The 26,471-nt window shown below is 34.4% G+C and overlaps 4 protein-coding genes across 9 annotated transcripts; 3 read left to right on the top strand and 1 right to left on the bottom strand.

The window, feature by feature from the left end:
- Positions 1–176: 176 nt before the first annotated feature.
- LOC111807625 (serine carboxypeptidase-like 20) lies at positions 177–5,433 on the bottom strand. Its single transcript, XM_023693428.2, has 14 exons — positions 5,211–5,433; positions 4,969–5,114; positions 3,991–4,067; positions 3,572–3,694; positions 3,365–3,467; positions 3,259–3,296; positions 2,461–2,562; positions 2,247–2,327; positions 1,914–2,150; positions 1,498–1,563; positions 1,299–1,417; positions 705–818; positions 489–534; positions 177–403 (listed from the first exon to the last, which is right to left on the bottom strand). The coding sequence occupies exons 1-14, from the start codon at positions 5,429–5,431 to the stop codon at positions 320–322; spliced, it is 1,557 nt and encodes a 518-aa protein (XP_023549196.2). The 5' UTR covers positions 5,432–5,433; the 3' UTR covers positions 177–319.
- A 3,726-nt stretch (positions 5,434–9,159) lies between these two features.
- Positions 9,160–15,348, top strand: SKS3 (SKU5 similar 3). The gene is made up of 9 exons (XM_023691671.2): positions 9,160–9,494; positions 10,203–10,312; positions 10,962–11,232; positions 11,349–11,487; positions 12,525–12,888; positions 13,092–13,457; positions 13,539–13,617; positions 14,059–14,255; positions 14,991–15,348. Exons 1-9 carry the CDS (start codon positions 9,339–9,341, stop codon positions 15,097–15,099), a joined length of 1,791 nt encoding a protein of 596 aa, XP_023547439.2. The 5' UTR covers positions 9,160–9,338; the 3' UTR covers positions 15,100–15,348.
- An 826-nt stretch (positions 15,349–16,174) lies between these two features.
- LOC111807569 (mediator of RNA polymerase II transcription subunit 19a) lies at positions 16,175–21,206 on the top strand. 5 transcript variants are annotated; one of them, XM_023693345.2, is made up of 7 exons: positions 16,179–16,547; positions 17,314–17,379; positions 17,558–17,847; positions 18,008–18,235; positions 18,528–18,587; positions 18,736–18,878; positions 20,667–21,206. In XM_023693345.2, exons 2-6 carry the CDS (start codon positions 17,349–17,351, stop codon positions 18,784–18,786), a joined length of 660 nt encoding a protein of 219 aa, XP_023549113.1. In that variant the 5' UTR covers positions 16,179–16,547; positions 17,314–17,348; the 3' UTR covers positions 18,787–18,878; positions 20,667–21,206. The 5 variants fall into 5 exon arrangements, with proteins under 5 accessions (XP_023549114.1, XP_086985525.1, XP_023549113.1 ...); XM_023693344.2 differs by having other exon boundaries at positions 16,180–16,488; positions 20,672–21,206; XM_023693343.2 differs by having other exon boundaries at positions 16,180–16,488.
- An 809-nt stretch (positions 21,207–22,015) lies between these two features.
- Positions 22,016–25,892, top strand: LOC111806440 (ribonuclease 2). 2 transcript variants are annotated; one of them, XM_023691753.2, is made up of 8 exons: positions 22,033–22,304; positions 23,245–23,273; positions 23,482–23,555; positions 23,727–23,825; positions 23,951–23,954; positions 24,406–24,497; positions 25,035–25,196; positions 25,618–25,892. In XM_023691753.2, the coding sequence occupies exons 1-8, from the start codon at positions 22,099–22,101 to the stop codon at positions 25,744–25,746; spliced, it is 795 nt and encodes a 264-aa protein (XP_023547521.2). In that variant the 5' UTR covers positions 22,033–22,098; the 3' UTR covers positions 25,747–25,892. The 2 variants fall into 2 exon arrangements, with proteins under 2 accessions (XP_023547522.2, XP_023547521.2); XM_023691754.2 differs by lacking the exons at positions 23,951–23,954; positions 24,406–24,497 and having other exon boundaries at positions 22,016–22,304.
- Positions 25,893–26,471: the final 579 nt, after the last annotated feature.

The raw sequence follows: 26,471 nt of genomic DNA, 5'->3' as shown, positions 1-26,471 counted from the left end.
TTTTTCAATAATCTTATTCAACCGAAGACGAACTAATTGCGAATGACTATTAAAAAAGTGTTCTTTAACGAAAAATATCTTTTTTTCAGGTGCAATGAACACATATCTATAACTATAGTAGGGTAATAGGTGGTTTGTGATTTTGACTAATGCCTTTTCATAAAAATAGGATCACCTTAGCTCTAACATAGCTTCATTGAAAGTGCATAGGTAGTAGCTACATAGGATAATGCATATAGCAAGCACTAATAATATTGTGTTGCCATTATTTATCATTTTCAACATAGTAGGATTCAACTGCAACAATCTCTACCTCTTATCATATTGCTTCTCCACCCAAAAATCGACTGTAAAAATCTAAAGCTTCACGTGGTTTGTATTCAGGTACAGTATGTCCAGATCCCTGCAACAATACCAACGTACAAATTATCATCAAAGTCCAAAAAAACATCACTTATTATAAATAAAAAAACTACATCATCACTTGCCTTAATGGTAAGAAAGATTAGGTTGTTCTCGTAGCTTCGTAAGTACCTGCCATTCAAAAAGTAACTCAACGGTTAAATTATTACCGTTTAGCTCCAATCTATAATTACATTAACTTTTTACATGCTTATTTATCATATTTTGCATATCTAGTTAATAAACACGAACACATTGAACAACACAAACCAGAAAACAAGGAAATGGAATGACGAAAGTACCCGACAACTTGTTCGTTCGACGTCCATGGCCTCCATTCATCGATGACCTTGTATCCAAGTGATCGAACCCAAGCTTCGCTCCCAGTGAATGGAACACACATATCATGATCGCCGCTACCAGAAAAAACGAATATGCAAGTCAGCTTCAAAAGATCAAAACACAACAGTCACTTGAGGTGGTGTTATGACCAGATAGTTGGAAACATCCAATTTCATTTGATGGCCTCTCCACTTATTTTGTGCCATTTGTATTAAAACCATGTACAAACTGTTCTAAATTCTGATCGTTGATAATATGTCCACATTAAGAATATTTACAATATAATAACGCAATGTCGATGTTGAGGACTGTTGGAAGAGGAGTTCCACGTCGACTAATTAAGGGGTTGATCATGGGTTTATAAGTAAGAAATACATCTCCATTTGTACGAGACGTTTTGGAGAAACCAAAAATAAAATCACGAGAGCTTATGCTCAAAGTGGACAATATCATGCTATCCTTTTTACGAATGATATAGAAATATGCATGAAAATGCCAATATGATGACGAAAATTAAGTACCCTCCAACAATAAAACAGAGTAATGAATGGTACCTGAAAATAAGAGCTCGATATCCTTTCAAGGTAAGGTTTTTGTGGAAGGGAATCATGCTCCCAGCATCGTGGTCAAAGTTAAGTTTATCAGTACATAGCTCCCAGTTGCCTGCCAAACTCTATTGCCATTGATAAAAACATAAAAAGTAAGGTCTAAGAATTAAGGGCATATAAATATAGTGAGTACTGATAACCTTACCTTGTCAGCATGGATTGCTTTCCTCACTGCTTCATTGTTCAACCATGCTGTTGCAACTTCGTCATTCTTTACACAATACATAAATGTTAGGAGGCAATAAGTGTAAATAAATTTAACACCCAAACAAACAATTTATTTGGTGCATTTGGAAGTAAATGATTTTGGACCAGTAAACACTGCCTCTAACTATTAATGTCAAGGAAACTCCAGAACGAAGCTGAAAAGTTAAATATATTTTGACAAGCACAAACAAATGGAAGGTAATGGTTCAGCTCAGGATGGCATTGAAGAAGGTTCCCCATAAAGAAATGGGGTTTTACCCTTTTCTCACAAATCGAAGCACAGAAACCATAAACTATAGCAAACACGATGGAGGTACCATCAAAATCCAAAAAAAAACAAGGAACTGAACTTACAGTGCATGGAACTTCGGTGTCACCAAGAAGTTGGGACCAACTTGGAACAATGCCAGCTCTGACAGGAGCTCTAAGAGGCCAGGCTCGACCAAACATCCTCTTCCTCACAGCAAGCGGCCTCTCGGTCTCGCCAAGCAATCGGAAGCTGCTCGGCAACTCGATATTTTTAGTCCTTATCTTCTCAGGGGCATGGTAGCAAGGTTCCAAAATGTTGTATACGTTTAAGCCATCAACCAACTGAGATAAATGACATATTCTTAGGTGAGTTGAATATCACCATCCAATTCTCTCGCTCTAATAAATGATTTAAGTTTCAAAACCAGCTTTCATCACCTCGTCAACTCTGGAAAGCTTGTCCTCACAGGCCATGTCAGTGGGTTCATAGTAGTTTCCTTTACATGTATTTTCAACTTCCTGAATATGGGTCAAGTTTGGAAAGTCAAATAACATATGATTGCAAGGATGGTGCAAGACCAACCTTGAAAAGGCAGAGGATCAGCAATTAGTCAGAGAATGAGCTACACTTTAAACTAAGGAATCAACCCACCTGAAATAGCTCATCAGAGATCAGCCCCATCCCATGTGCAAATGGAACAAGAGCATTTCCATCAAACACATCATCTGCAACTCCATTTCCAACCAAGTAACCCTGCAAAACAAGTGACTCGTTTGGTTAATCCTAACGTTTTAGCTTGATTTGAATGCATATAGTTTGGTTAATCCTAAAATATCTTCATTTTTACCAAATCTTAGTAGTTTTCTTACGTGACATGTTTTATTTAGACATGGTGGAGAGATACGATTAGGCATTCTGGTCGAACAATATAGGATTTTAAACTTGAAACAAATAGAGAAAAATCAAGTAGGTTTCATAAAAATCAGTAGTGCATAAACAGGTGGTGCACAATCTTAAAAACTCCAATCCCTAAACCCGCTCTTTTAATGAACTTTCCCACTTGATCTCCTTAGAGTAAGGTCATTTAACCTCCACACCTATCTTACTCTAAATGTTAGCTCATTAGTTCTCCCCAGCGTCTAAAGAAAACGTGCCATGTAAAAAAACTATAAAGATAACAACAAGAACGTTTCAGAAATTCAAACCAAAACAATAATTAAACTTTTTAAACCATGGAGACTAAATTGATAATTGAACAAAAAGTTAAATGCTATGTTTGGTTCATCATCCATTTCTTATTTGGCACGCTTGTTTTTGACAACAATAATCCAGACTAGCTTAGTTCTTAAACATTAAGCCAATAAACTTGCCAACAAATGTGAAATACAGTTTTATTCTTTGTTGGATCCTTAATTTTTTTAAAAAACAACCATAAACCAAATAGTGCACCTTGAAGTTCAGAGTGGGCTTTACACCAGTCTCAAGTCCTGAAAAAACAAAAAATTCGTATGTTAATTTTGAAGAAGAAAGCACGAAAACCCCAAAAAAGAATTACCTTTAACGACTTCGGTGGCAAGAGTTGGCACATATACTCCTGCATATGACTCTCCAGCAATGTAAAAGTGGTTAGGCAGGAACTGCGGGAACAACTTAAACCACTGCCCAATGAAGCAACAGAAGAATGTAGAAAGCACATCAGTATATTTTATCATAAGACGACTCAAAATGTTAACATAATAAACATTACCAAACGAACTCATACCTGAAGGAGAAATCTATGTGAATCAAGAGCAGTCTTCACGTCACCAGTATTATAATCCGATTCATCTTTTGAATAAGATAAACCAACTCCAGCCGGCGAATCCAAGTATATGATGTTGGACACCTGAATCAGAAAAACAAACAATTGGGAGATTATTTTTTAATCCAACTGAAGAAACAAAAACGGTTCTACAAAAACAAGAAAATTTGAATAAAACCAATGTTGATATCGTATGGAAGGAAGTCCCACGTTCACTAATTAAGGGAATGATCATGAGTTTATAAGTAAGGAATTAAGGCCTTTCGGAAAAACCAAAATCGTGAACAATATCATATGATTGTGGAGATTTGTGTTTCTAGCTATCAAACTTCGACCAAAAACTGTTCTACAAAAAGAAGAAAAATCGAATCAAATCAAACCTTCGACCAGCTGTATGGATTAAGATGAAGTTTTGGAAGGCCGTCCGATGTATTTGCTGCTTCAAAGTTAAATGGCCCTTCACAAGACGAACAAAACAGAGAAATGATTGCTTAAAAATGGCCATACAATTAAGAGAAAGCTAAAAACTAACACTTTTTTTTTAGAGTTTTAACCTCTAACATTAATTAAGTATTGAAAATAAATTTTTTAGTGCTTAAAAATATTAAAGATAAAGTAATCTTTCTATTAAAGCTTTTGCGTAATAAATTAATAATAGTATAAAATAGTAAGAGTGATAGAAAAAATTTACGTCTCTAAATACCCAAAATTGAAAAGAACAATAAAAATAAAATAAAATAAGAAAGTGTGAATTTTTTTTTTCTTAACATTTTTTAATTTGTGATAACAAAAATAATTTAAAATATAGTTTTTTTTTCTTTTTATCATATATATATATATATATATAATACTTTTATAATTTTCAAAATTTACCTCTAATTTATTAGAAATTATCATTTAGGTCCTTCAAAAAAAAATATTAGTAAAATTTGTGAATAAAAGTTATTGCTTTATTGACATATTTGGACAAAAGATTATTTCCCTTTTTTTTTCTCTTGGAAAGTAATTAAGTGGAAATTTTATAACAAACCTCATTTATTATATCTATCAGTTTCAAAAAAGTTAATAAAAACAATATTATTTCATTGAGATTTTTAATAATATTAAGAATTTTAGTTATTTGGCCTCAAACGCAAAGGATGAACAATCAAAATGGGTAATAACTTCAAAAGAACACAGCAAGCGGTTCGTATCCGTTTCAATCGCAGTTTCAAATGCATTCAACTCATCACAATCATTTAAGGAAAGAAAGAAGAAAACAGAAAGGAATTGACGAATCACAAACAAAACAGAGCAGAGAAATTTTAACAAATGTCAGTTAGAGGACGGAAATCAAAGAAGAAGATCAAGAACCCTACCGTGTTCATAAACGAAACCATCGAAACTAGAGCATCCAGGGCCGCCATTCAGCCACAGAACCACCGGATCTTCAATCGGATTCCTCTCCGATTCAACGAAGTAGTAGAACAGATTCCTACCGTGCTTTTCGTCGATCTCCACATACCTTCAAAATCCACACCGATAACATTCAAATTCAAAGCCAAAAATCTCCAGAAACAAAAACAAATCATCAAAATAACTGTAAATCAAAAATCCGCACCCGGAGTAGTGCTTGGAAGGGAAAGAGCCGGAGAAACCAGGGAGCTCCGAAATGAGTGCGGAATTGGCCAATAGAAAGAAATAGAAGAAAATGATTGAAACGGCCGAGAGAAAGGGAGGACGTGATGAGCTCCTTGTCTTCGCCATGGCCGTCGAATCTGGAGCTCCAAATTTGAAGCGAGTTTTGATTGGTCTGCAGTTGCAAGGAATTTGTGACGCCATTGGTTCGTTTTTATACCCAACGTCTCAGCGCCATTTTTTTCATTGCTATTTTTATTTTTAAGAAAATTATTTATAAAATATCTTGAAAATGTATGATTTTTTTTGGTTACACACGTTTTTTATGCCTAATTTAATATGTCACCTACCAAAAAAAAATACTATATTTAAAAATATATATATATAAAAATAGTTATTAGATACAGCCATTATTGCTCGGGTCGGTTAACCTACTTACAAAATAAATACTAAATAAGAGATCCTCGAACTCTAAAAATTAAATATTAACGTAATATTAACGTAATATTAAAAAATTAATAAATAAATAAATTATGGAATTTAGTAAATTAATTTAAATAAAATATTATAAAATATTAACGATTAAAATATAGTCTCGTAAATTATTTGTTCTTTTTTATTTAATTATTTTTTTTATGTGTTACCGTAAATTTTAAATTTTAAGATTTAAATAAAATGTGAATTAATAGAGTATAGAATATAGGGATTTAATTATTTAAAAAGTAAGTCGTTCGAAGCTTTGACGCTAAGAGATCATCATAAAGGTTTAAAAAAAATGATTTAAGAGAGAAGTGGTTGGTGGGAGACAATTCGAGTCCAAGTGGACACTTTGGCTTAAGTCACCAATAGAGCATGAAATGAGTTAGCCATTTAAGCCTCCAATCAAGGTTCGACACGTATCTATTCGACCTAACATTTTTCTTTTTTTGGCACCTGATGGCACTGACATTATCCCACAACGTTCCTACGTTACTTACTTTAATTAAAGTATGATTAACCATGAAATTCCTAAGTTGTCTTATTCTCACGATCACTCTCATTTGCATATGGTCTCAGTTCATTTACATATCCCTCATTTACTCAAGTGTTACATGCTCACTAGCTTCTGCCTCGGTTTGTCTTGAAACCAAATCTTCCTGAAAGAGATACCGTTATGATACCGCTTGTAACGATCCTTACTCAGAATTTTGAATCATGATTCGAATCTCGACCATGAGTCGTGTTACATAATATTTATGAATTTTTAACAAAAGCACTGTCAATATTCTATTTAAAATTTACCATTTAAATCATTTTATTATTCTCTAAAAACTTTACAAAGTAACAAGAAAAATTTAGAAAATTCACTTAAATTGAGTGAAAAACCATCGGGTTCGTTTGACTAAGCTCGTTCCTTGACCACCCGTCGTTATCCGTCACATTTTCTAAGAGGAAGAGGCATATTATTTAAGGCCTTTCTAAAAATTAATTCATGAGATTATTATATTCACGAATTAGTCTATATTGTTTGATTAATATATTTTAAAAAAAGAAAGGAAAAATAATTATTTGAAAAAATAAAATTAGACCAATCGACCCAAGTTGACCCGAGAAAATGGGATTTTGTCGTCTGGTTTGGTGAGCAACTCGAGAGATTCCTTATCCACGTCAGTTTTTTTCTGAGTTCTGCCAGCCAATTATTTCACGACATACAGAATATATATATATATATTTATTTATTTAAAAGGAATAAAACAAACTTTGAATTTTTTTGAATTACACTAAAAATTAGAGTTATTACGTACAAATTTTCAATAATAATTTTTAAAAAGTTTATTTCTTGTTTTTTTTTTCTCTCTTTCAATTAGTTAATTTTTATTTTTATAATAATTTATTTTAATTAATATTAGTGAAGTTTTTTTTTTTTTTTTTTTTTTTTTTTTTTAAGATTTTAATTCTACTGTTGAAATTATTGAGCACAAAGTACAAATTGTTTTATCAATTTTGAATTAAAATTGTTTTTTTTTTTCATTAAATTTATATTTTTCAATATTCACATTTTTTTTTATGTTTGATTTTTAAAATGTTATTGAAACAAAATTTTTTATTGAAAAAAATGAATAAATATCTTGTTCTTATTTTTTTTTCAAAAAATAATAATTACTATTTTTCTGATTTTTTTAAAAAAAATCCAACATTTTATTATATTGTTTATTTTGTTATTTATATTGGGTTGTTTCCAATTTTACTAAAAGACAAAATAAAAAAAATATAAAATGAATATATAATAATCTTATAAGTTCGTGTCATTTTAATTCAGCTCTAAATTAATTACATAAAAATTACGGGAACTCGAAAAAGACTTGTTATAATTAATAAAAATTTAATTTATCAGAATCCAATCTACTTATAATTCATCCCGACTTTTTTTATTTCCGATATGATCTTTTTCAACCTTTGATAGTCTGTTCGTATTTAAATACGAGCTTTGTTCATTTGTGCATATGAACCCTGATAAGATCAATCGAAATAACAAAAATGACAGATATATTAAACAATATAGAAGATTATGAACCTTAGTCTCCACGACAACCTTAAACAAAAATATCAATGATTTAAGGTTGGTGAAGAGGCAAGCAATGGATGATGATGCCAAACCCTTTAAAAACCCTAACAATTAAGCATTGTGGGACCCTTAAATTAATGCCTTTTCTAGTGGTCCTTTATCCTTTTTTCTCTTTTCAAAAATGCCCTTTATCCTTTTTTTTCTTTTCAAAAATACCCTCAATCCTTTTTTTCTTTTCAAAAATGCCCCTATTACTAATAAAATAACCTATTTTTACTATATTCCTTAAAATAGGGTTTGAGGTAGGAAAAAAATAAAAAATAAAAAATAACTAAAGCGCACGTGCTAGAATTTGGGCTGGGCTGGGCCTGCGTGGTCCATAGTTTTGGGGACCAGTAATTGGGCCTTCTGATTTAGCCCAAATGTAATTTTGACTACATTATTATTTTTTTAATTATTTAAAATTTGTGTTATCTTTCTATTATTTTAAATAAAATAGGCTCCTCACACATTCCAAATTTAAGAAATTAAGTGATATATTAAAATTAAATCAAATTTTATGTTTAATGGGATTTGAAATTTTCAATCTCTTATCTAATAAATCAGTAAATTTTAAAAAATACCAACAAACGAAAAATTTATTAAATATAAAATTTAAAATTTAAATATCTATTAAATAAAAAAAATTTAAAATTCATAATGAAATTATTATCGGGAATGATTCAATGATTTGTCATCTATCTGGTCTGAGTCAACTTCTCCCTACCGAATGTTATATAAGTAAGCTGTTTTATTTTTGTCTTGCTTGCTTATATAACGTCTCTTTTAAAAATCTCTCTCTGCCTTCGCTTTCTAAAACCTTCTCTTAAAATCGAGACCAGCGGCTCGAGCATACGTCGCTTGGCCGTAGGCGACGCAAGAACGAATTGGCTTAGCTCACTTGTCGTTGGAAAATGAGTGCAGCACAATCGCAAGTTCGCTGCCATTAAAAGTGTGATTGTTACCTTTTTTTTTTTTTTTTTTTCCTTGTTTACAAAAAAGAATCAAAGATTGGTTTTTGGTCGGGTTAACCTAACCAAACTAACAAACCAGAAAATAGAGTTAGGTTCGGTGATCGGTAGATTTTAATTATTAAAGTAACATGTATCTTAAATAAACATAATTTTTAAAAATAATATATATAAATAATAATCTCCGCTTGTCACATTCGCGCTCTTGTGGGAGTGTGACAACGACAATATAACACTCGTTCTAATCTAGCGAACAAGTCAGTCATGAAAAATTTAGATGTTGCGGACAATGTCAGAGTATGGTCGGACCTCGAAATGTTTAAATAAGGAAAGAGAAGTGAATCTTTATAATGTGGATAGCTTTTTCAACGCGGTTGGGACCCATCAACCAATTGGCAACTCTGTCGGCATCCCGCGCAGTGCTCTCCTCCTTTCTCAAATCCCCATGTGAAGATGATTCACTCGCTCTGCATTTGTCAGTTCTTCCTTCTTCCATCGCCATTGGATCATCGCCCTGCGCCTTTCTTCCCATCTTCCAGAGGAGCTCTCAATCCCAATGCCGCCATGCCTTCGCTTCTTCCACTTTTTACTTCCCCTCGCTGTCTTTCTTGTCTTATGCCTCAAAAGAACCGCTCTCGCAGGTGATCCCTACGTCTTCTTCGATTGGACTGTCTCCTACATATCTGCTTCTCCACTTGGAGTTAAACAGAAGGTTTCGTCTCTTCTTTTTCTTCTGCAATTTTCAGATTGCTTCCAAGGAGCTGTAGAACTGATTATTCTGATGATGTTATGCATAAATTTGGTTATTATGTAGTTTCAATTTGATAGTCTTAGTCAAACTTCACAACTCGTTACTATTGTGGTATATATATAATTTATGTGGCAATAGATTGATATTGTGTATTTGGCTAACTGGATTGGTTTTACTATATTAGAATTTAGAACTGAGTTAAAAAACGAAAGCCAATAGGTGGATGAGAGACAGTTCATGGACAATTGTGAGCCTTAATCTAACAATTGGGATGAAATTAAAACTAAGCCTAATTATAGGAGTTTAACTAACGTTTTAAAATTATAGGGACCAAATTAAAATTTAGTCTCGAAGAATAGGGATTACGTTTATAATTTGAAAAAAAATGTTATTATAAGGATTGATTAGTTCTAATATTCCGTGACATTGGAAATTATGTGTTCCTACCGTTCTAATGTTTGGATTATGACCAAAATTCTCATTGACTAAGAAGATGGAAGATCATGGTATATAGGTAAGGACAACTATTGATGAGTTTAGATGAAACCAAAAGAAGAGTCATAAGGAGAAATGGGGTTTTTCCCGACAATTTCTGTTTCTGTTTCTGCTTCAACTTTTCTGTTTCTGTCTCTGTTACTGACTTCATGTTTATGTACTTTTTATTTGCAGGTCATTGGGATTAACGGACAGTTTCCTGGACCTGTGCTCAATGTAACTACGAACTGGAATGTTGTTGTCAATGTTAAAAATGACCTTGATGAGCCTTTGCTTCTGACTTGGTATGAACTATATCCACTAAAGATATTGAAAAAAGTGTATGGTTGTCATAAAATTTAGTGACTTAACTAACGTCCGTTGGGGAGGAAAACGAAGTATTCTTTATCGTTTTAAAAACCTTGAAAGGAAGCCTGAATTGGAAAATTCAAAGAGGACAATATCTGCTAGTGGTGGGCTTGAGCCGTTACAAATGATATCAGAGCTTGGCACGAGACGACGTGCCAGCGAGGAGGCTGAGCCCCGAAGGGGGTGGACACGAGGCGATGTGCCAGCAAGAACGCTGGGCCCCGAAATAGGTGGACACGAGGCGATGTGCCAGCAAGAACGCTGGCCCCGAAAGGGGTGGACACGAGGCGATGTGCCAGCAAGAACGCTGGGCCCCGAAAGGGGTGGATTGTGGGGTCCCACATCGATTGGAGAAGGGAATGAGTACCAGCGAGGACGCTGGCCTCGAAGGGGGTAGATTGTGAGATCCGGAGGAGAACGAAGCATTCTTATAAGGGTGTGGAAACCTCTCCCTAGCAAGAGGATAATATCTGCTAGCAGTGGGTTTGGGCCCAAAGAAGACAATATCGCTAGCGGTGGGTTCCCCCCTAACGGTTTCAGCCGCTACAATTAAAGTTGTGATTTTATTTTTATTTTTGAATTCAGGAATGGTATACAACACAGAAAAAATTCGTGGCAAGATGGTGTTGCTGGGACTAATTGTCCAATCCCTGCTGGGTGGAACTGGACATATCAGTTTCAGGTCAAAGATCAGATAGGGAGTTTCTTTTACTTCCCTTCCTTGAACTTCCAGAGAGCTTCTGGTGGGTATGGAGGAATCACCATAAATAACAGAGACGTTATACCATTGCCCTTTCCGGTGCCAGATGAAGATATCACAATCTTTATCAGTGATTGGTATACAAAGAGTCATAAGGTCAGTCTCAAGCATGATTTGGTTCTTACTTTTGCTGATGGTGACTAGTAGCTTTTAATCTGACTTTGCTTTACCTTTCTTGATCTCATGTTTGATGGTGATACTGAAAAACATAGGAATTAAGGAAGAATGTTGAGAATGGGATTCCCCTTGGTGTTCCTGATGGTATCCTTATCAATGGAGCGGGCCCTTTTCGCTTTGACAATGCTCTTGTTTCTGATGGCATTCCTTTTCATACAATAAATGTTGAACCTGGTATGGTGCATTTTTATTTTAATATGTGATTGGATTCTTGACTTTTTGGTATGAAAATGATATCTATTATTATTTCTTTTATAGCAGACTCCAGAAGTGTATGGTCACGATCTTTTTAGAGCTCTTACACTTGGCAAACCACTGGGGTCCTAGGGACATAAAAGTATAGTTGACCTTTGAAGATACCATCAGGAACAAATCTACATAAGATATCCAACTTATATTAAATTCTTATGGGCTTAGGAATTGCACTACTTAGCTGGCGGAAATAGCTTAACGGTAGTGGCGGAAATAGCTTAACGGTAGAGCCTGAGGTTGAGGGTTCAAGTCCCTCCTTCCGCTCAAGGCACTAACATTGGGGATGTGGTGGCTGCTTCTAATATATATTCAAGTCCCAATCATGTTGCTCCAAAATTGTGGCTCTTTTCGAACTTCCCCTCAAAGTTTTTAAATAGGGAGAGGTTCCTACACCTTCCTCTCCCCAACCAAGTTTTTAAATAGGGAGAGGTTCCTAGACCCTTCTTCTCCTCAACCGATGTGGGATCTCACACCTCTACTCTGAGTAATACTAATAGAAGCTGATATTCAACTTATTAACAAAATGGCCTACAAATCTACCTAAGATATCCAACTTATTTTATCTTAGGAAAATATCCGCCCTCTGGATCCTAACGTAGTTGTTTGGATAGGAAGCCATGTTAAGGCATTGTTTTGTCTCTGATTCTAAGTTGAAAAGAACTATAAACCGATTATTTACGTTATTCTACTTTGATGTTTTGATACCAGGCCTTTCGAATTTTTGTTATACTCCATGAAAATCTTAATCTTATGGCTTCAAATTTTCAAAAGAATATATAGTTTGAAACTTTTTTTTTTTCATAGGATTTGACACTTTGTTATAGCACCGATAGACCATCTTCAATTATTTAATCTGTACGTATGTACAAATTGTGTATATGAAAGCTTTCACTTGTCATAATTATCATTTGTCTTGTATAGTAGTTGATGACTAAATTTTGGAAATTAATCTTAACCAGGGAAAACATATCGCCTCCGCGTGCACAATATTGGTATCTCAACGAGCTTGAATTTTAGAATACAAAATCATAACTTACTTTTGGTAGAGACTGAAGGATCATACACGGTTCAGCAGGCTTATGCAAACATGGATATTCATGTGGGTCAGTCATACTCATTTTTGGTCACAATGGACCAAAATGCTAGCAGTGATTACTACATTGTTGCCAGTTCTAGATTTCTTAATTCATCCTCTCTAGCTGGAATTAACGGAGTGGCTATCCTGCACTATTCCAATTCTCAGGGACCTGCTTCAGGTCCTCTTCCTGATCCTCCTAATGAATTGGACACATTTTTCTCAATGAATCAAGCAAGATCTATAAGGTTGTAGTTAGTTGCATATCCTTTTTGCGAACAAGATATCTTTCCCATTTCATACAGATCTGCTAAAAGAAAATAAAATATGCAAACCTCATTGATATGGTCAATTGGTTCTTTTGTCTTTAGGACTAGAAATAGAAATGCTATCAATTTCTTAACTCAATTTTACATGGTTATCTCACATTTGCAATTCTTGTCATGATTAGATGGAATGTTTCTGCTGGTGCTGCTCGCCCAAACCCACAGGGATCTTTCAAGTATGGTCAAATCACTGTCACAGATGTATATGTGATACTAAACCGACCAGCCGAGCTTATAAATGGGAAGTGGCGAAGGACCCTCAATGGCTTATCATACTTCGCACCTTCAACTCCACTTAAGCTAGCTCAACAATTTCGCATCCCAGGTGTCTACAAACTCGATTTTCCAACTCGAATGATGGATAGGCCTCCCAAACTTGATACGTCTCTGATTAATGGTACTTTCAAAGGTTTTATGGAAATTATTTTTCAAAACAACGACAAATTTGTTCAGACCTACCATTTGGATGGCTATGCATTTTTTGTTGTTGGGTGAGTATTGAATTTTAATATCCTATGCTTTTTGCTAACTTTTAGGACTTCAGATTTATTTGAAACCTGTTTATGTTGCAGCATGGATTTTGGAGTGTGGACTGAGAATAGCCGAGGGACTTACAATAAGTGGGATGGTGTAGCCCGCTGCACAACACAGGTAACTGGCCCATCTAATTTGTTGTATAGAGGCAAGAAAGCAGAAATGGTTTGAAACAAAAATTTAGAAAATTTCTTTGAAGCCTGTGCCTGGGGCTTGAACAAGCTCACTGAAGTAGAAAAGATAGGGAAAAATAATGGATCATGGAGAAAGATGTAGTTATCATCTGTGAGATCCCGCGTTGGTTGGAGAGGAGAACAAAACATTTCTTATAAACGTGTGGAAACCTCTCCCTAGTAGACGCTTTTTGAAACCTTGATTGAAAGTCTAGAAGAGAAAGCTCAAAGAAGACAATATCTGCTAGCGGTGGGCTTAAGTTACATCATTGCTATTTTATAAAACTCCTTATCAAATGGACGTCTTGAAATATTACATTTATATCTAAATCGTCCATTTAGTGATTTTACTAACATGGACTTATATCGTGTTTCGTGGTTCAAGGTCTTTCCAGGAGCTTGGACTGCAGTTCTAGTGTCCCTCGACAATGCTGGCATATGGAATCTCCGTTCCGAAAATCTCGACTCGTGGTATTTGGGACAAGAACTTTACGTGAGTGTTTTAAATCCGGAGGTTGACCAAAGTGAGATAGCTATGCCTGATAATACCATATATTGTGGCCTGCTTTCTTCCTTGCAAAAGTAAGTTGTTAGCCTCATGCTCTTGTTTTTTTGGTAATATCATATCCTTTTCTATTAGATTGAGAGAGAATCTATTAGATGACATCTTAAAAATCCTTTAAACTACAACTTTTTAGTCGTTATGAATCGAAAGAAACAACCGTACTTGAGAATAAATCCTGTTCTTGTAAAAAACAATTCACTTTCAACAACACTTCCCACCATTTGGATAGATTTTTAGAAACAATTTGTTCATGATGAGATCACACGTCGGTTGGAGAGGGGAACGAAACATTTTTTATAACGGTGTGGAAACATCTCCCTAATAGACGCGTTTTAAAAACCTTGTGGGGAAGCGTAGAAAGGAAAGCCCAAAAATGTAGTGGTGGGCTTGGGCTATTACAAATGGTATCAAAGCCAGACACCGGGCAGTGCATCAGCGAGGACGTGTTTTAAAACCTTTAGAGAAAGTCTCTCGCCAACAGACATGTTTTAAAACCTTTAGAGAAAGTCTAGAAGGAAAAATCCAAAGCTGCTAGCGGTGAACTTCGACTATTACATTTAGTGTCAATCTTTCTCTTATTTTTTCAAATTAGAGTATAGTTGATTTTCTTGGATAATTGAAAGACTTTTTATGCAACTCCGATTAGCTCGGAGTTTCCACCGTTTTTTTTATATGACATTGTATAGATAAAATATCTGTTTCGTATTATTAAAAACAAAACAAAATTGTTTCTGATTTCTTGTTTTCTGCAGGGATCAGTCTGAGAGATTCAAGTTCTCTGGTGTGACATCCAGTGCTGTTCCATTTCATTCAATTTTGGCTTTATTGTTCATGACATTGATAGCAACATTCATCAGGTAACAAAGTTTGTGAATGTTATGTTGTGTAGAAAAACAGCTTTAATTCATTGTGCTGAATAGAATAGGATTATAGAGCTATTGGTTGGTAATCTGATTTCTTTTTTCTTTTTTCTTTTTTTCTTTTTAAGTAATTTGTGGTTGGGAAAGAGAAAGCACTATTTATGATGTAACATTCCTAATCGAAACTTCACAACTATGTATTCAAGTTTTCACGTAAGAGGATTTTGATATAACACCATTTTTTGGAAGACGCTATTATCCTCTTAGGATTGATCTGCAGCGGAGTATGAGATTTAATATCCTAAAAGTTACCTTTATAACTAAATGTATAGTTTGACAATTTTCGTGTGAGGATAGATTAGGTTCACTCTAGCTAACCTAAACCCGTGGTAAATAAGAGCTAGTGTGAATAGTAAATAACTTAGAGGAAATGATCCGATGAGAATGATAATGTAATAAGGTTTGATAATTGTCCAACGGGAATAATTTAGATATGCTCATCCTGACCTAAATACTCACGCATGTTAAAAAAAAAAAAACATTTTCTAAATAAGAAAACTTTGAAAAAGAAAATGACCGATAGAATTGAAAATAAAGAAAATTACACATATATATAACCATATTATATAATATGTTAAATAAAAAAAGTCAATTAAAATGTCACATTATTAAAAATCGTATTAATTTAATTCTAAATAATTTAAAATATGTTTAAATCTGTTTTAAACCTTACGAGATAATTTATATTTATGTTTAATAAGGCCATAATTTTAAAGTTATTAATAGCATTGAATTCTTGAAAATTTAAAAAACTTAAATATAAATTTCGAAAAGTTTAGGCATAAGATCGGTGATGGCAGTTCAGTCGTTGAAGAAAATGTCTCGATGAGCTTTTATTTGCAGTTTATGTCACTAATCGGTGACAGACAAAGCTTATAGGTAACGTTAAAGGTATATCCTTGTCTCGAACACGAGAATATATTATATTGACAAAAAAAAAATTTAAAATATTAAAAAAAAAAAAAAACTCGGACATTTTGCATAAAATTGAGGGGAAGTTCCGAAGGAAGGCGATGGCAATATGTATTAAAAGTCCACTGTACGGTCCATTTGTAGATGTGGCGAAGGGTTATTTGCAGTATTATTCAGTGCCCTCTCTTCCCCGATCTCAATTGTCTCCCTTCTTATTGCTTTCTCTCTCTCGTCTCTCCGCCGTTCCCGGCCGCCGGAGCTACTTCATCACTGTCCTCACACCCCATTCTCCAACCCCTTTTCCCCACAGTTTCATCTCGTTCTTTGATTCGATCCTCAAGACCTCTTTTTCTCGATCGCTCTTTCAATCTCCTCCCATTTGCTGGTGCCTCTCTTTCTTTTACCCTTTGCCGCAGAGGTTCGTTTTTGTTTCTCTGTTTGTGGAATGGGTTGCTTTAGAGTTGCTTCTGATTTTAGGCACTGCTCTTTTTCCCTTCCCCCTTCCAATCCTGGGGTTTTCAGTTCTGTAATTGATTGGTGTGTTTAGGGTTTCTTGCTGCCAGTTCTGTGTGTTTTGTTGCTCAAGCTGAATTGTGTTCTTCGAATTGTGTTTTGGTTTCTGGCTTTTTGGGTTCTCGTGGAATTTGAAGAGAAGGTGTTTTTGGGGTTGGGGTTCTTCTGAAACTGTGTTTCCCTCTTGTTTCATTCTTTTGTTGGAGTTCACATGGATTTCTTGTTTACTTTTGGGTGATAATGGCTCCAGCATGGTCAATGTAGGATTGGCCTAATTTCTATTTTGTTTTCCCGATGTAATTCTTTTCGAAATTTTAAACAGTAATTCTTGTGTGTATGATTTGTTATGTGCATGATTTGCTAACAATCTTACAAATGTTCGATTTGAACTAGAGGCTTCTTTATCTTAGAAAATTACTCAAATTCTAACTATTTTACTTCTTTTAGTACAAAAAATGTGAGGTATGGAGGTTTGAACTTCCAACCTCAAAGGAAGGAGTACATACCAATTAACTCTAAGTTCCTCAACCTAATTAGATTTACTTTCTCCTTTCAAATCATCAAGTGATGAAGCCATGGCTTAGCCTTTTCTGTTTAGAATGTTCATTTTAATTTTAATTTCTTGAACAAACAACAAGTTCATTGCATTTTATCAGAAAAGATAGAGAAAAAGTAGGCTTGTTGTCTTGGAATTCTAATCTCACTACTCTTTGGGATTTTATAATTGCAGTTATAATGTTACATTGTTCCAAGGAAAATTGATACATGGAATCTGAAGATAAGAAGTTTGGCCGAGGTAAATGTCGATATAGTCAATTTAGTCCCCTTTCTCTCGTGCACTGGCATTTAAATGTAATTGAAAGTAACATGGAAGTACAAGATATAGTGGTTTCCCGTTCCATCTTGTTCGTTTTCTATCTGTATTTATTATTTTGTCACCTGAATTTTCGGTGTATTTTTATTTGTACCTTCAGGACCTAGGGAACTGACTGGTGCTGTGGATCTTATAAGTCACTACAAGCTGTTACCTCACCATGATTTTTTCTGCAAGAAGTCGCTTCCATTGTCAATTTCGGATACACATTATCTTCATAACGTGGTTGGAGACATAGAAATTAGAAAAGGGGAAGGGATGCAGTTGAATCAACTCATACAGAATACTTCTTATTCTAGAGAGACCAATGCCCGCATACAGCCATTTGACCAAGATATTCTCATCGGAGCCTTCCAACTGAGGGAAACTGGTCCTGTTGATCTGCCTCCTGTAAGAAATCTTAACTAAAGTTGTAAAATGAGCCATTTTCTTCAGCTTTCTTCCATTAGCTGGAACTTAGATTTCACCAAGGCAACGGGTCGATTATCAGCATTTGTCATCCTGATTCTTTTCTCTGCAAGTGATGATCCATCTTTTTTTCTTTGGTTAGGCCGAGAAGGGTGTTGCTACTATTCCAGGGAAGTCAAGAAGTGAGTCCAAAGATAAAGACAGAAAGCATAAGAAGCACAAAGATAGGGATAAGGAGAAGGATAGAGAGCATAAGAAGCATAAGCATCGACATAAAGACCGAAGTAAGGATAAAGACAAGGACAAGAAGAAAGAGAAAAGTTCCCATCAAGATTCTGGCGCAGATCATTCGAAGAAGCATCATGAAAAGGTTGGAAAACCTTTACTCTTTTCCTGCTCTTTGTAAATACCAAAATTAGATAACAATGAGATAGTTAAGGAATAGACTGTCATTGGCATTAACGTTATGGACGTTTTCGTATCCCTTTCACCGAACTTTCTTCATTTTACCTAGACTATCAAACCCTTAGCATGCCTTGAGGGCGAGGAAGTTAATTGATCTATACCATATTTTCTCTACTAAAAATTAAGGATTAAGTGTTCTTTTTGTTTTTACTACCAAGTGAGCTGTTTCTTAATTTTTAACTTCACTCAATTTTTAGAAAAGGAAGCATGATGGAGAAGATGACATTAATGACATTCATAGGCACAAAAAAAGTAAGGTAATATGAGGTCCATTATTTTTCAGCTGTAGATTGCTTGCTTACTGCAAAGAAGGATTACCCAGGCCAACTTATATCTCCTTAATCCATGTTTTGACTTTTCAATTGATTGTTTTCTAACCAAGTCTTCTGCATTTAATTTCTACAGCATAAGACCTCAAAAATCGAAGAAATGGGAGTGATAAAGGTAGCGGGGTGACATTGTGGCATAATCTAGGTCATTTATTTCCTCGTATGGTTGTAGAAAGATTGGTGGAATTTTCACTTAATGTGTCAAAAAAAATACTTGAGGTATATTTATATCTTTCAAGTATATTCTATATTCAATTGTTCTTCATTTGATTACATTTTTGTTGGTTTTTTCTTTTCTTTTTCATTTGAAAAGGACCTAATCTTTCATTGAGAAAAATGAAAAAAAAAAAAAAAAAAGCATACAAGAAATGAAACCCAGCCCAAAATGGCAGTCCAATAACAAACTGTTGCTCCTATAGGAGCACACAGAGGAGCATTGACATCCAACCATCATATAACTTAAAACCGAAAATAGAAACTCGTCCATTAGGAGTCTACAAAAGAAGAGGGTTGGAACCTACAATGACCATTTTCTCTTGGACCCTATAGAATTCCCTTAGAAGGATTAGGATGTTATCAAAATGCGAGAGATTCCATGTATTTTTATCTTGTTGTATTGTGGAAATTAAGTCGTTCTTTTGTAGTTTATTTAAGAGTTCCTTGGCAAGTTTCTAGAAAAAGGTTCTTTTTTACATTAGGAGGTTACATGGGAGCTTTTTATCTGGTGGAGTATATTCTAGTGGAGCTTTTGCAAGGACTGTTGTTAAGGATGGAGCTGTGTGCATGGAAAAGTTATCAAATCTTAGTGGTTGGTTCACTGAATTTGCTTCTCTACCGAATGGGGTAAGGAGGTAAAAGTTATCAAATCATAGCTATGTGCGTGGAAAAGTTATCAAATCATGGGGAAGTTCTCGTTGCAAAAGTAGAAAAAGGTTGCAAGGATTAAAAAACATAACTGTAGCATTGATTCTCTTTTAGAAGCTACTTTGATAAGCTTGTAAAACACATCCTCTCCTTCCCTTTGGCTCGTCTCTCTCATTCTAGTAAAAGGAGTTCAAGAAGTATTTAATCAATGCCTCAACGGTGGAAAGTCTTTTCACACCCAATCCATCTCACTGCCACACCAACTGGGACTACTAAATGTTCCTTTTAATCATTAGTTGATAGACTTATCATTTGTATAAAACGTGTCAATTCTTTGAACTCGAAGAACTCACCCTCAATCTCTTTGTTCCAAAGGATTTCTGATTCAAAGGAGTTGAAGACAATTGGTTAAGGTATCATTTAACTAGCCAACCTAAGCATAGCTCTAAGCATAGCTCAAAACATATCCTGGACCTAAAGGCTAGATGTTAGAATCTACACCCCTACTAGTGAAGGGTCAATGGAAAACTATGGGTGTTAAGAGTTAAAACCTTCCTTCTCTATAGGAATCACACTTTTGTTCTCTTTCAACTTCTACTAGCACCATCTGTGGTCATGTTAGAGTTGCAACCTAACTGAAGAAATGTAATGGGATTGTGAAGGATACCTTCATTGATATATGTTTGTCTGTGTGTGTGTGGGCCAGCTTACGTGCACTTAGGATATTTTTATGGGACAACCACCTCGACCTTGTCGATATATGTATTTAGTAAAATTGGATTCTAGACTTGCTTAATTAGCTAATGGGTTTAAATTTGTTTAAGTATTGATAGGTTTCCTTTGATTCTGATCATAATTTTGGCTGACTGAGTAGGGGTTTTGTGTGATTATCTTTCATCATTACTTTATTCCTTGCGTGGGAATGTGTCTCATGGTTTAAGGATTGATCTTCTCTTATGATGAAACTCAAAACAAAATAGTAAAGGATAAGAGAACATATTAAGCATGCATATTAAATGAATGCATGCCTTAGATCTAGTAGTAGCGTATGAGCTTTAATGATTTTCTTATGCTCTTGTCTTCTCGTATTTGGTTTTTCCTGAACCCTTTTGAGTGTATGATAGTTTTTCTTTCTTCGTGCAGAGTAGCTTCTGATGAGGGTGAATTCCACAAAATGTAAAAAAGAAAAGAAAAGAAAAGAAAAGAAAAGAAAATTGTCATTTGTATCATAAGAAACAAAATGATGGGGTCTGATAGATAATATAAATGTGAGCGATTTGGTGGATGATTAGTTGTGTACCATTCATTATGTTCTTGTTTTCATTTCCTAGACTGTTTTCAAGCTGTAGTTTGTTTGAAGTAGCATTTCTTCGTCTTCGGTATTTTGAACGAAGACAGAAGGCTAGAAATCTCTCTTCTCTCCATCCCTGCCCGTCGTGTTTGTTTGTTTCGTTTGAGTTAACTGAATTCGTTCGTTTCGAGAATGTGTATTTTTGTTGTTGGCATATGAGAGAGGGGAAATGTGTATAGAAAATGGAATTTGAGCCATCTATTTTCTCACTGTTTTTGGCTCATATCTTATGGACCTTATAATTTCCTTCAGTCTTCTTGCATATTGTTACCTTTGAATTATGTGTAAATTTTGATGACTTGTTAGAGAATGTTACTATAGATTCATGTTCATGGATTATTCTCTTTTAACCTTCTGGTAAATCCAAACTGCATGGACTTCAGATTCTTCTGTAAAATCACTATAAACCACAAAAAACAACACTTTCAACCTGTAAAAATTGGTATACAGGGTCACCATTGGAGACTCGGTAAGAAATCCTTGCTTAACGATGACTTTCTCGAGGCACATTCGGATCATCGATTGTGACACGTAGCACCACACGAGTATTTGGTTGATAGGCAAATGTTATGATTCTTTCTAGATTATCTCTTACTATTAAGAGACTGATGACCACTCTCGAGTATTACCATAACGTCTAATCTTGCTCTTAAGAGGGAGCGATGCTTCGGTTACCACCTTGATGTAGGTGTGGTTCCCAGAAAATGTCGGTTTTAATTTTATGAAAAATGTCAATAGTTTGGAAAGAATTATAAATGTAAAAAATTTATTAAAAAAATATTATTTTAAAAAATAAATTGAAATTTTGCATTATTAATAATGTGTTTTTTTGTTGATGATTTGTCTATTTTTTTTTTAAAAAAGATATAATATAAGTGTCTTTATTTTTTGTCTTAATGTCGAACTTATAAATATATGAAAATGTCGACATGTCGATATAAATTTAAAAACTAGGCGGTAAGGTCATCTCTTGACGTGTTTAGCTGTGTATGACATCATCTCGTATAATGATAAGGCTACATGTAGACGATGTTGTACGGTTGAATTTAAAAAAAAAAAAAAAAAAAATGGAGAAAATTATGTTTTTTTTTTTTCCAAAAAGTAAAAGTAAAAAACTAATTTTATTACATTTAGCAATTTTTTATTTTTGTTGTCTAAAGCGAGCCAATTGCCGATCAGGCTATAAGCCCTCTCTACGCCAATCCCCAAAATCAAGCGGTTCCCATGATTCCGTTCATCTTTCTTCTTCAATTCATCCTCTCGGTTGCATCCACTTCCTTGAATGATTCTTCGGCGGATGCGATAATTTCGCAGATCAAGGAGGGACGAGAACAGAGTGAATTGGATTACTTCAAATTGACGCTGCAATGGCCTGGCACTGTCTGCAAGGGCACCGACAGCTGTTGTTCCTCCAACGCATGCTGTAATAGGTGAGTGCTTCTTCTCTTTTTCCTACAACATTCCCCGTTTAGAATACTCGATTACTCGTTACTTTCGTTGAGGTTCTACAGCTAAGTAACTTCTACAGCCTTTTCACATTCCCCGTTTGTGAATTAATTAATTAAGCTGTAGAACTTACCACATTCCGGTTTAGAACAGACCAAATAGGAGAGATCCTACAAATTTAAAATTATGCATCCAAATCTCTTCAATCAATTCTATAAGATAAAAACCATCGGAAAATTCTTGATATTTTATAATAACAAGATTCTATCATCTATCATTTATAGTAAATCCCTTATGGAAAGATTTACAGACGTGAACAATATAAGTTCAATCAATTCTATAAGATGGGGAATCATGGTAATGATCAAAGAGGAGAAGCATTTTGTCATTATGAATCTTTGTTAGACATAATAAGTGGACAGAAACCGAAGAAATCTTCTTCGATAAGCTAGGAGTGGATATTTGTAATCTAAGGTGAAATTTTTTGTTCATTGTTAGAGTAGCTATAGACTTCGTTAGATTTCATGTCCTTCTGCCATCCCTTATAGTTCATAGTGTATCTTTTTGTTCCATCTATTAATTTTGGAACACTTCTTCGTAAGTTACTTTCAAGTTGTAGTAGCTTTCCAATAATCTTTCATGGATTTAAATTTGAGCGTCTTTTTGCACCATCATCTACATTCTGTGTTATTTTTACTAGGCAATTGGGTATATCGACATCGAAAAAATTACCATGGAGATGACCCCAAAAAGTAGATGTGAAAAGGTTAATAAACCATTGATAGAACAAAAATTTAAAGTTTATGGTTGTGAAAGTTTTGCCTATAGATCATATTCCATATTTTCTTGAGCGTTCTTCTGAATTCTCTAGATGTTCTTTTTCTTTGTTCATAAACTTATGCTCGTTTATCCCTTCTTTGGTAGATCCGGTGCTTTTGCTGACTTTACGATTCGTAAGTTGAAGCCACAATTGCATTTCTTCGACAACTTATAAGTGCAAGCGGTGTTTATAAGCTTAATCACAGAGCATATCAATATCGATTCCCTAAGAATAAACTTGGAGTCGTTCATTTGTTTGAGAATTTTCTTTATATAAATATAAAATATTAAGAGTTCGTTATTGTATGACTACGAATTTATAATCTGTTGCTTGCGTGATAGATGGGTTATGGCCTGATTATAATGATGGAACATGGCCTTCATGTTGCAATGGAACAAGTTTTGATGAGAAGGAGGTGCGTTGTTATTAAAGTTAGGCTGTTGATATTCATGATATGATCCATAGTTGAAGAGCTAAAACAAAACTTTTTCAGCCTATTGGCTTTATTTTGATCATTGTGCCGTTTACTTTGTTCTTGTGTGGCACAAGGCATTTTTGTATCATCCTGCATAATTTTATCTTGCAGATTCATACCTTACTTGATCCCCTGAAGAAATATTGGCCATCCTTGAGTTGTTCATCTTCAACTTGCCATGGTGGGAAGGGATCATTTTGGGCTCATGAGGTGACCATCACTAATACAAGATATATTTGTGTAAATTTGCCACTGATGGTACCCAAGTTTTAACTGATTCTTTTTTCCCCACTTTTTGTTCCCATGATGGCTGAATTGGCTACTGCATTGACTAGTGGGGTAATAATCCTTGGCTTCTCTCACTTGGATACTATAATCTATATTCTATAATGCATTGAGGCTTTACTTCTTTTATTGAATTTTTCTGATTGGCAAAGGATAAATTTTTAGATTTTTCTGATGAACTATAAAGATTTTAAAAGGCATTCACATCATGGCCATATATGATCTATGCATTGCATAATGATATCCTATACAAAAGTGTATTTTTCTATCATTTACCTTGGACCAATGATACTCAACTTTGATGTTGGCCTTTCGTATCTACGTAGAGTTTGTTCTTGATTGGATGTGACAGCATATGTCTTTTTGGTAATTTGCTGCATTTTAGGACACCGGAAATAGTTTGATATGTTCATATTATTGTTTTGATGCCAATGTTGGAATCGAAGCATGTTTAATGTTCTTCCCATGCTTTGGTTTTCTCATATTGTATTTCTGTGGCATGCAGAGAAGCATGGAACCTGTTCTTATCCAGTAATTCGTGATGAATACAGTTACTTTTTAACCACTCTCAACGTCTTTTTCAAATATAATGTCACTGTAAGTTTTGGAATGATGCTACCCTTTCTACATTAGCTCTAATATCAATAGATCAGATCATGCTGCTTGCAGTTTAGTTCCCCATTTTTGCTGTTGTTGATTTTTCCCTTATTTGATTAATTTTACTGATGACTTTCCTTTGGAAATCAAGTATAACTCAGTGAATAAGACACATATTACTACTCGAGAGGCTAACAATTTGACCAAATCCTGCCATTATTGAACCCAAAAGAGAGAATACACATATTACTACTCGAGAGGCTAACAATTTGACCAAATCCTGCCATTATTGAACCCAAAAGAGAGAATAAACTACGTGTTTGATTATTGAAACACATCTATGGAAATTGAAACAACTAGGCTCCGTTTGATAACCATTTAGTTTTTTGTTTTTGGTTTTTGAAAATTAGCTTATAAACACCGCTTGCACTTACAAGTTTCTTTGATTTGCTATTCATGTAATGTATTTAAAACCTTTATTATTTCTTATTTTGCATTGGAATGGGTTTGGTTACTAATGAACATGTTATGTCCCAGAAAGTTCTGAATGATGCTGGATATCTACCTTCAAATACCGAGAAATATCCTCTTGGAGGAATCGTTTCAGCAGTTGAGAATGCTTTTCATGTCACCCCTTCTTTAGCATGTTCAGAGGGTGCACTGCAGGAACTTCGTTTATGTTTCTACAAGGATCTCAAGGTTGGTCCCTTAACTTAAAAATGTATAATAGGTTCTTAAATTTATTTTGTATCTAATAGATCTTGAATTTTCAATTTTTTTTAGAAGTGATGAATCTAACACAAAATTGAAAGTTTAATATTCTATTAGACAAAATTTAAATTCATATCTAACATTAACACCATAGGAACTATGAGATTCAAAATTAGAAGTTCAAGAACAAATAGGACGCAAATCTTAAAGTTCGAGAACAAAACTTTTAGTTTGGCCTAGGCTTAGTTATCCTTCTTTGGCTGGCTATGTGTAATTTTTGGTGGATTTAAAATGCTTTTAGGAAAAATATTGGATATGTATGGATACATTTTTTTCACAGGTGTGATCGTAGTGATGTTTATGGGACATCTTTTGGGTTCCTCAAATTATTATGTTTGCTTCATTGCAGCCTCGTGACTGTGTTCAGACAGACTCACAGAATGGGATCATTTCTTCAAATTTTTCGTGTCCCCAATATGTGAGCTTACCAGCATATGAGCCAAGTGGCAATATTTTCAAGCTCGTTGATTCAAGTTAGGCAACATATAAGTGCTTAATGTTCAGTCTATTGAACATTAAAGAATATATATATATATATATATATATATATATGAATCTGTAGTGTATTATGTTTCTAACACATGGTGGATTAGAACTTTGTTAACGATGCATTTTTAATCTTAATCTTGATTACTGCTATCAAATTGAAAAACGTCTTACTGTTGTAGTTTCTGCACTGAGATTTAATTAGCCAAGAAATTACTCGGATTATCCAAGGGATGTTGGAACTTGGAAGATTAGTAGGTCGATTTCTACTAATTCTAATTTAAAAAACATTTTAATCTCTTAATATTTAAGAAATGATTCTAAAACACCCTTGAATCGTAAGAATTACCAAGAGGTGTGGATAAATGATCCTCTTTAATATAATAAGTATTTTCTAATCAAATATTGAAGTGAAATTCAGAGTCAGTTTCAAAAGACTGTAAATAAACTTCAATATTTTACCTCAGCTTTCTCGAAAAATCTTCCTAGGACTCATCTTTGTAGGAAAAGGAACTCCGAGAAGGGAATTTGCTAATTTTAGGGTTTTCAAAATCCTCTTTTCTTTTCCTAAATTGAGACTATCTAGAAATTTTGAACATACATGGGGGGTCATACTTCTAGAAATTTCTTCAAAATTGAGACTCTATTGTTGTCCCTGATAACTCCTCCTTGGACACAAGTTTTATAGTAGGATTCAACTATCCAAAAGTTTGAATT

Source organism: Cucurbita pepo, chromosome 12 (assembly GCF_057944985.1).
Source record: "Cucurbita pepo subsp. pepo isolate OVF chromosome 12, ASM5794498v1, whole genome shotgun sequence".
Classification (NCBI taxonomy): Eukaryota; Viridiplantae; Streptophyta; class Magnoliopsida; order Cucurbitales; family Cucurbitaceae; genus Cucurbita; species Cucurbita pepo.
The sequence above is the reverse complement of the archived record's forward strand: the minus strand, read 5'-3'. Positions and strand labels throughout refer to the sequence as shown.

Excerpts from the sequence above, each read along its gene's own strand:
- LOC111807625 (XM_023693428.2), bottom strand. The coding sequence starts at position 5,431 with ATGGCGTCACAAATTCCTTGCAACTGCAGACCAATCAAAACTCGCTTC. Across the intron at positions 5,115-5,210 it reads CCTTCCAAGCACTACTCCGG|GTATGTGGAGATCGACGAAA; the intron begins GTGCGGATTTTT and ends TGGATTTTGAAG. Across the intron at positions 535-704 it reads TCGAACGAACAAGTTGTCGG|GTACTTACGAAGCTACGAGA; the intron begins GTACTTTCGTCA and ends TTTGAATGGCAG.
- SKS3 (XM_023691671.2), top strand. The coding sequence starts at position 9,339 with ATGCCGCCATGCCTTCGCTTCTTCCACTTTTTACTTCCCCTCGCTGTC. Across the intron at positions 9,495-10,202 it reads CACTTGGAGTTAAACAGAAG|GTCATTGGGATTAACGGACA; the intron begins GTTTCGTCTCTT and ends TTTTATTTGCAG. Across the intron at positions 14,256-14,990 it reads CTGCTTTCTTCCTTGCAAAA|GGATCAGTCTGAGAGATTCA; the intron begins GTAAGTTGTTAG and ends TGTTTTCTGCAG.
- LOC111807569 (XM_023693345.2), top strand. The coding sequence starts at position 17,349 with ATGGAATCTGAAGATAAGAAGTTTGGCCGAG. Across the intron at positions 17,380-17,557 it reads AGATAAGAAGTTTGGCCGAG|GACCTAGGGAACTGACTGGT; the intron begins GTAAATGTCGAT and ends TTGTACCTTCAG. Across the intron at positions 18,588-18,735 it reads ATAGGCACAAAAAAAGTAAG|CATAAGACCTCAAAAATCGA; the intron begins GTAATATGAGGT and ends TAATTTCTACAG.
- LOC111806440 (XM_023691753.2), top strand. The coding sequence starts at position 22,099 with ATGATTCCGTTCATCTTTCTTCTTCAATTCATCCTCTCGGTTGCATCC. Across the intron at positions 23,274-23,481 it reads TTTTGCTGACTTTACGATTC|ATGGGTTATGGCCTGATTAT; the intron begins GTAAGTTGAAGC and ends CTTGCGTGATAG. Across the intron at positions 24,498-25,034 it reads TTTTCAAATATAATGTCACT|AAAGTTCTGAATGATGCTGG; the intron begins GTAAGTTTTGGA and ends GTTATGTCCCAG.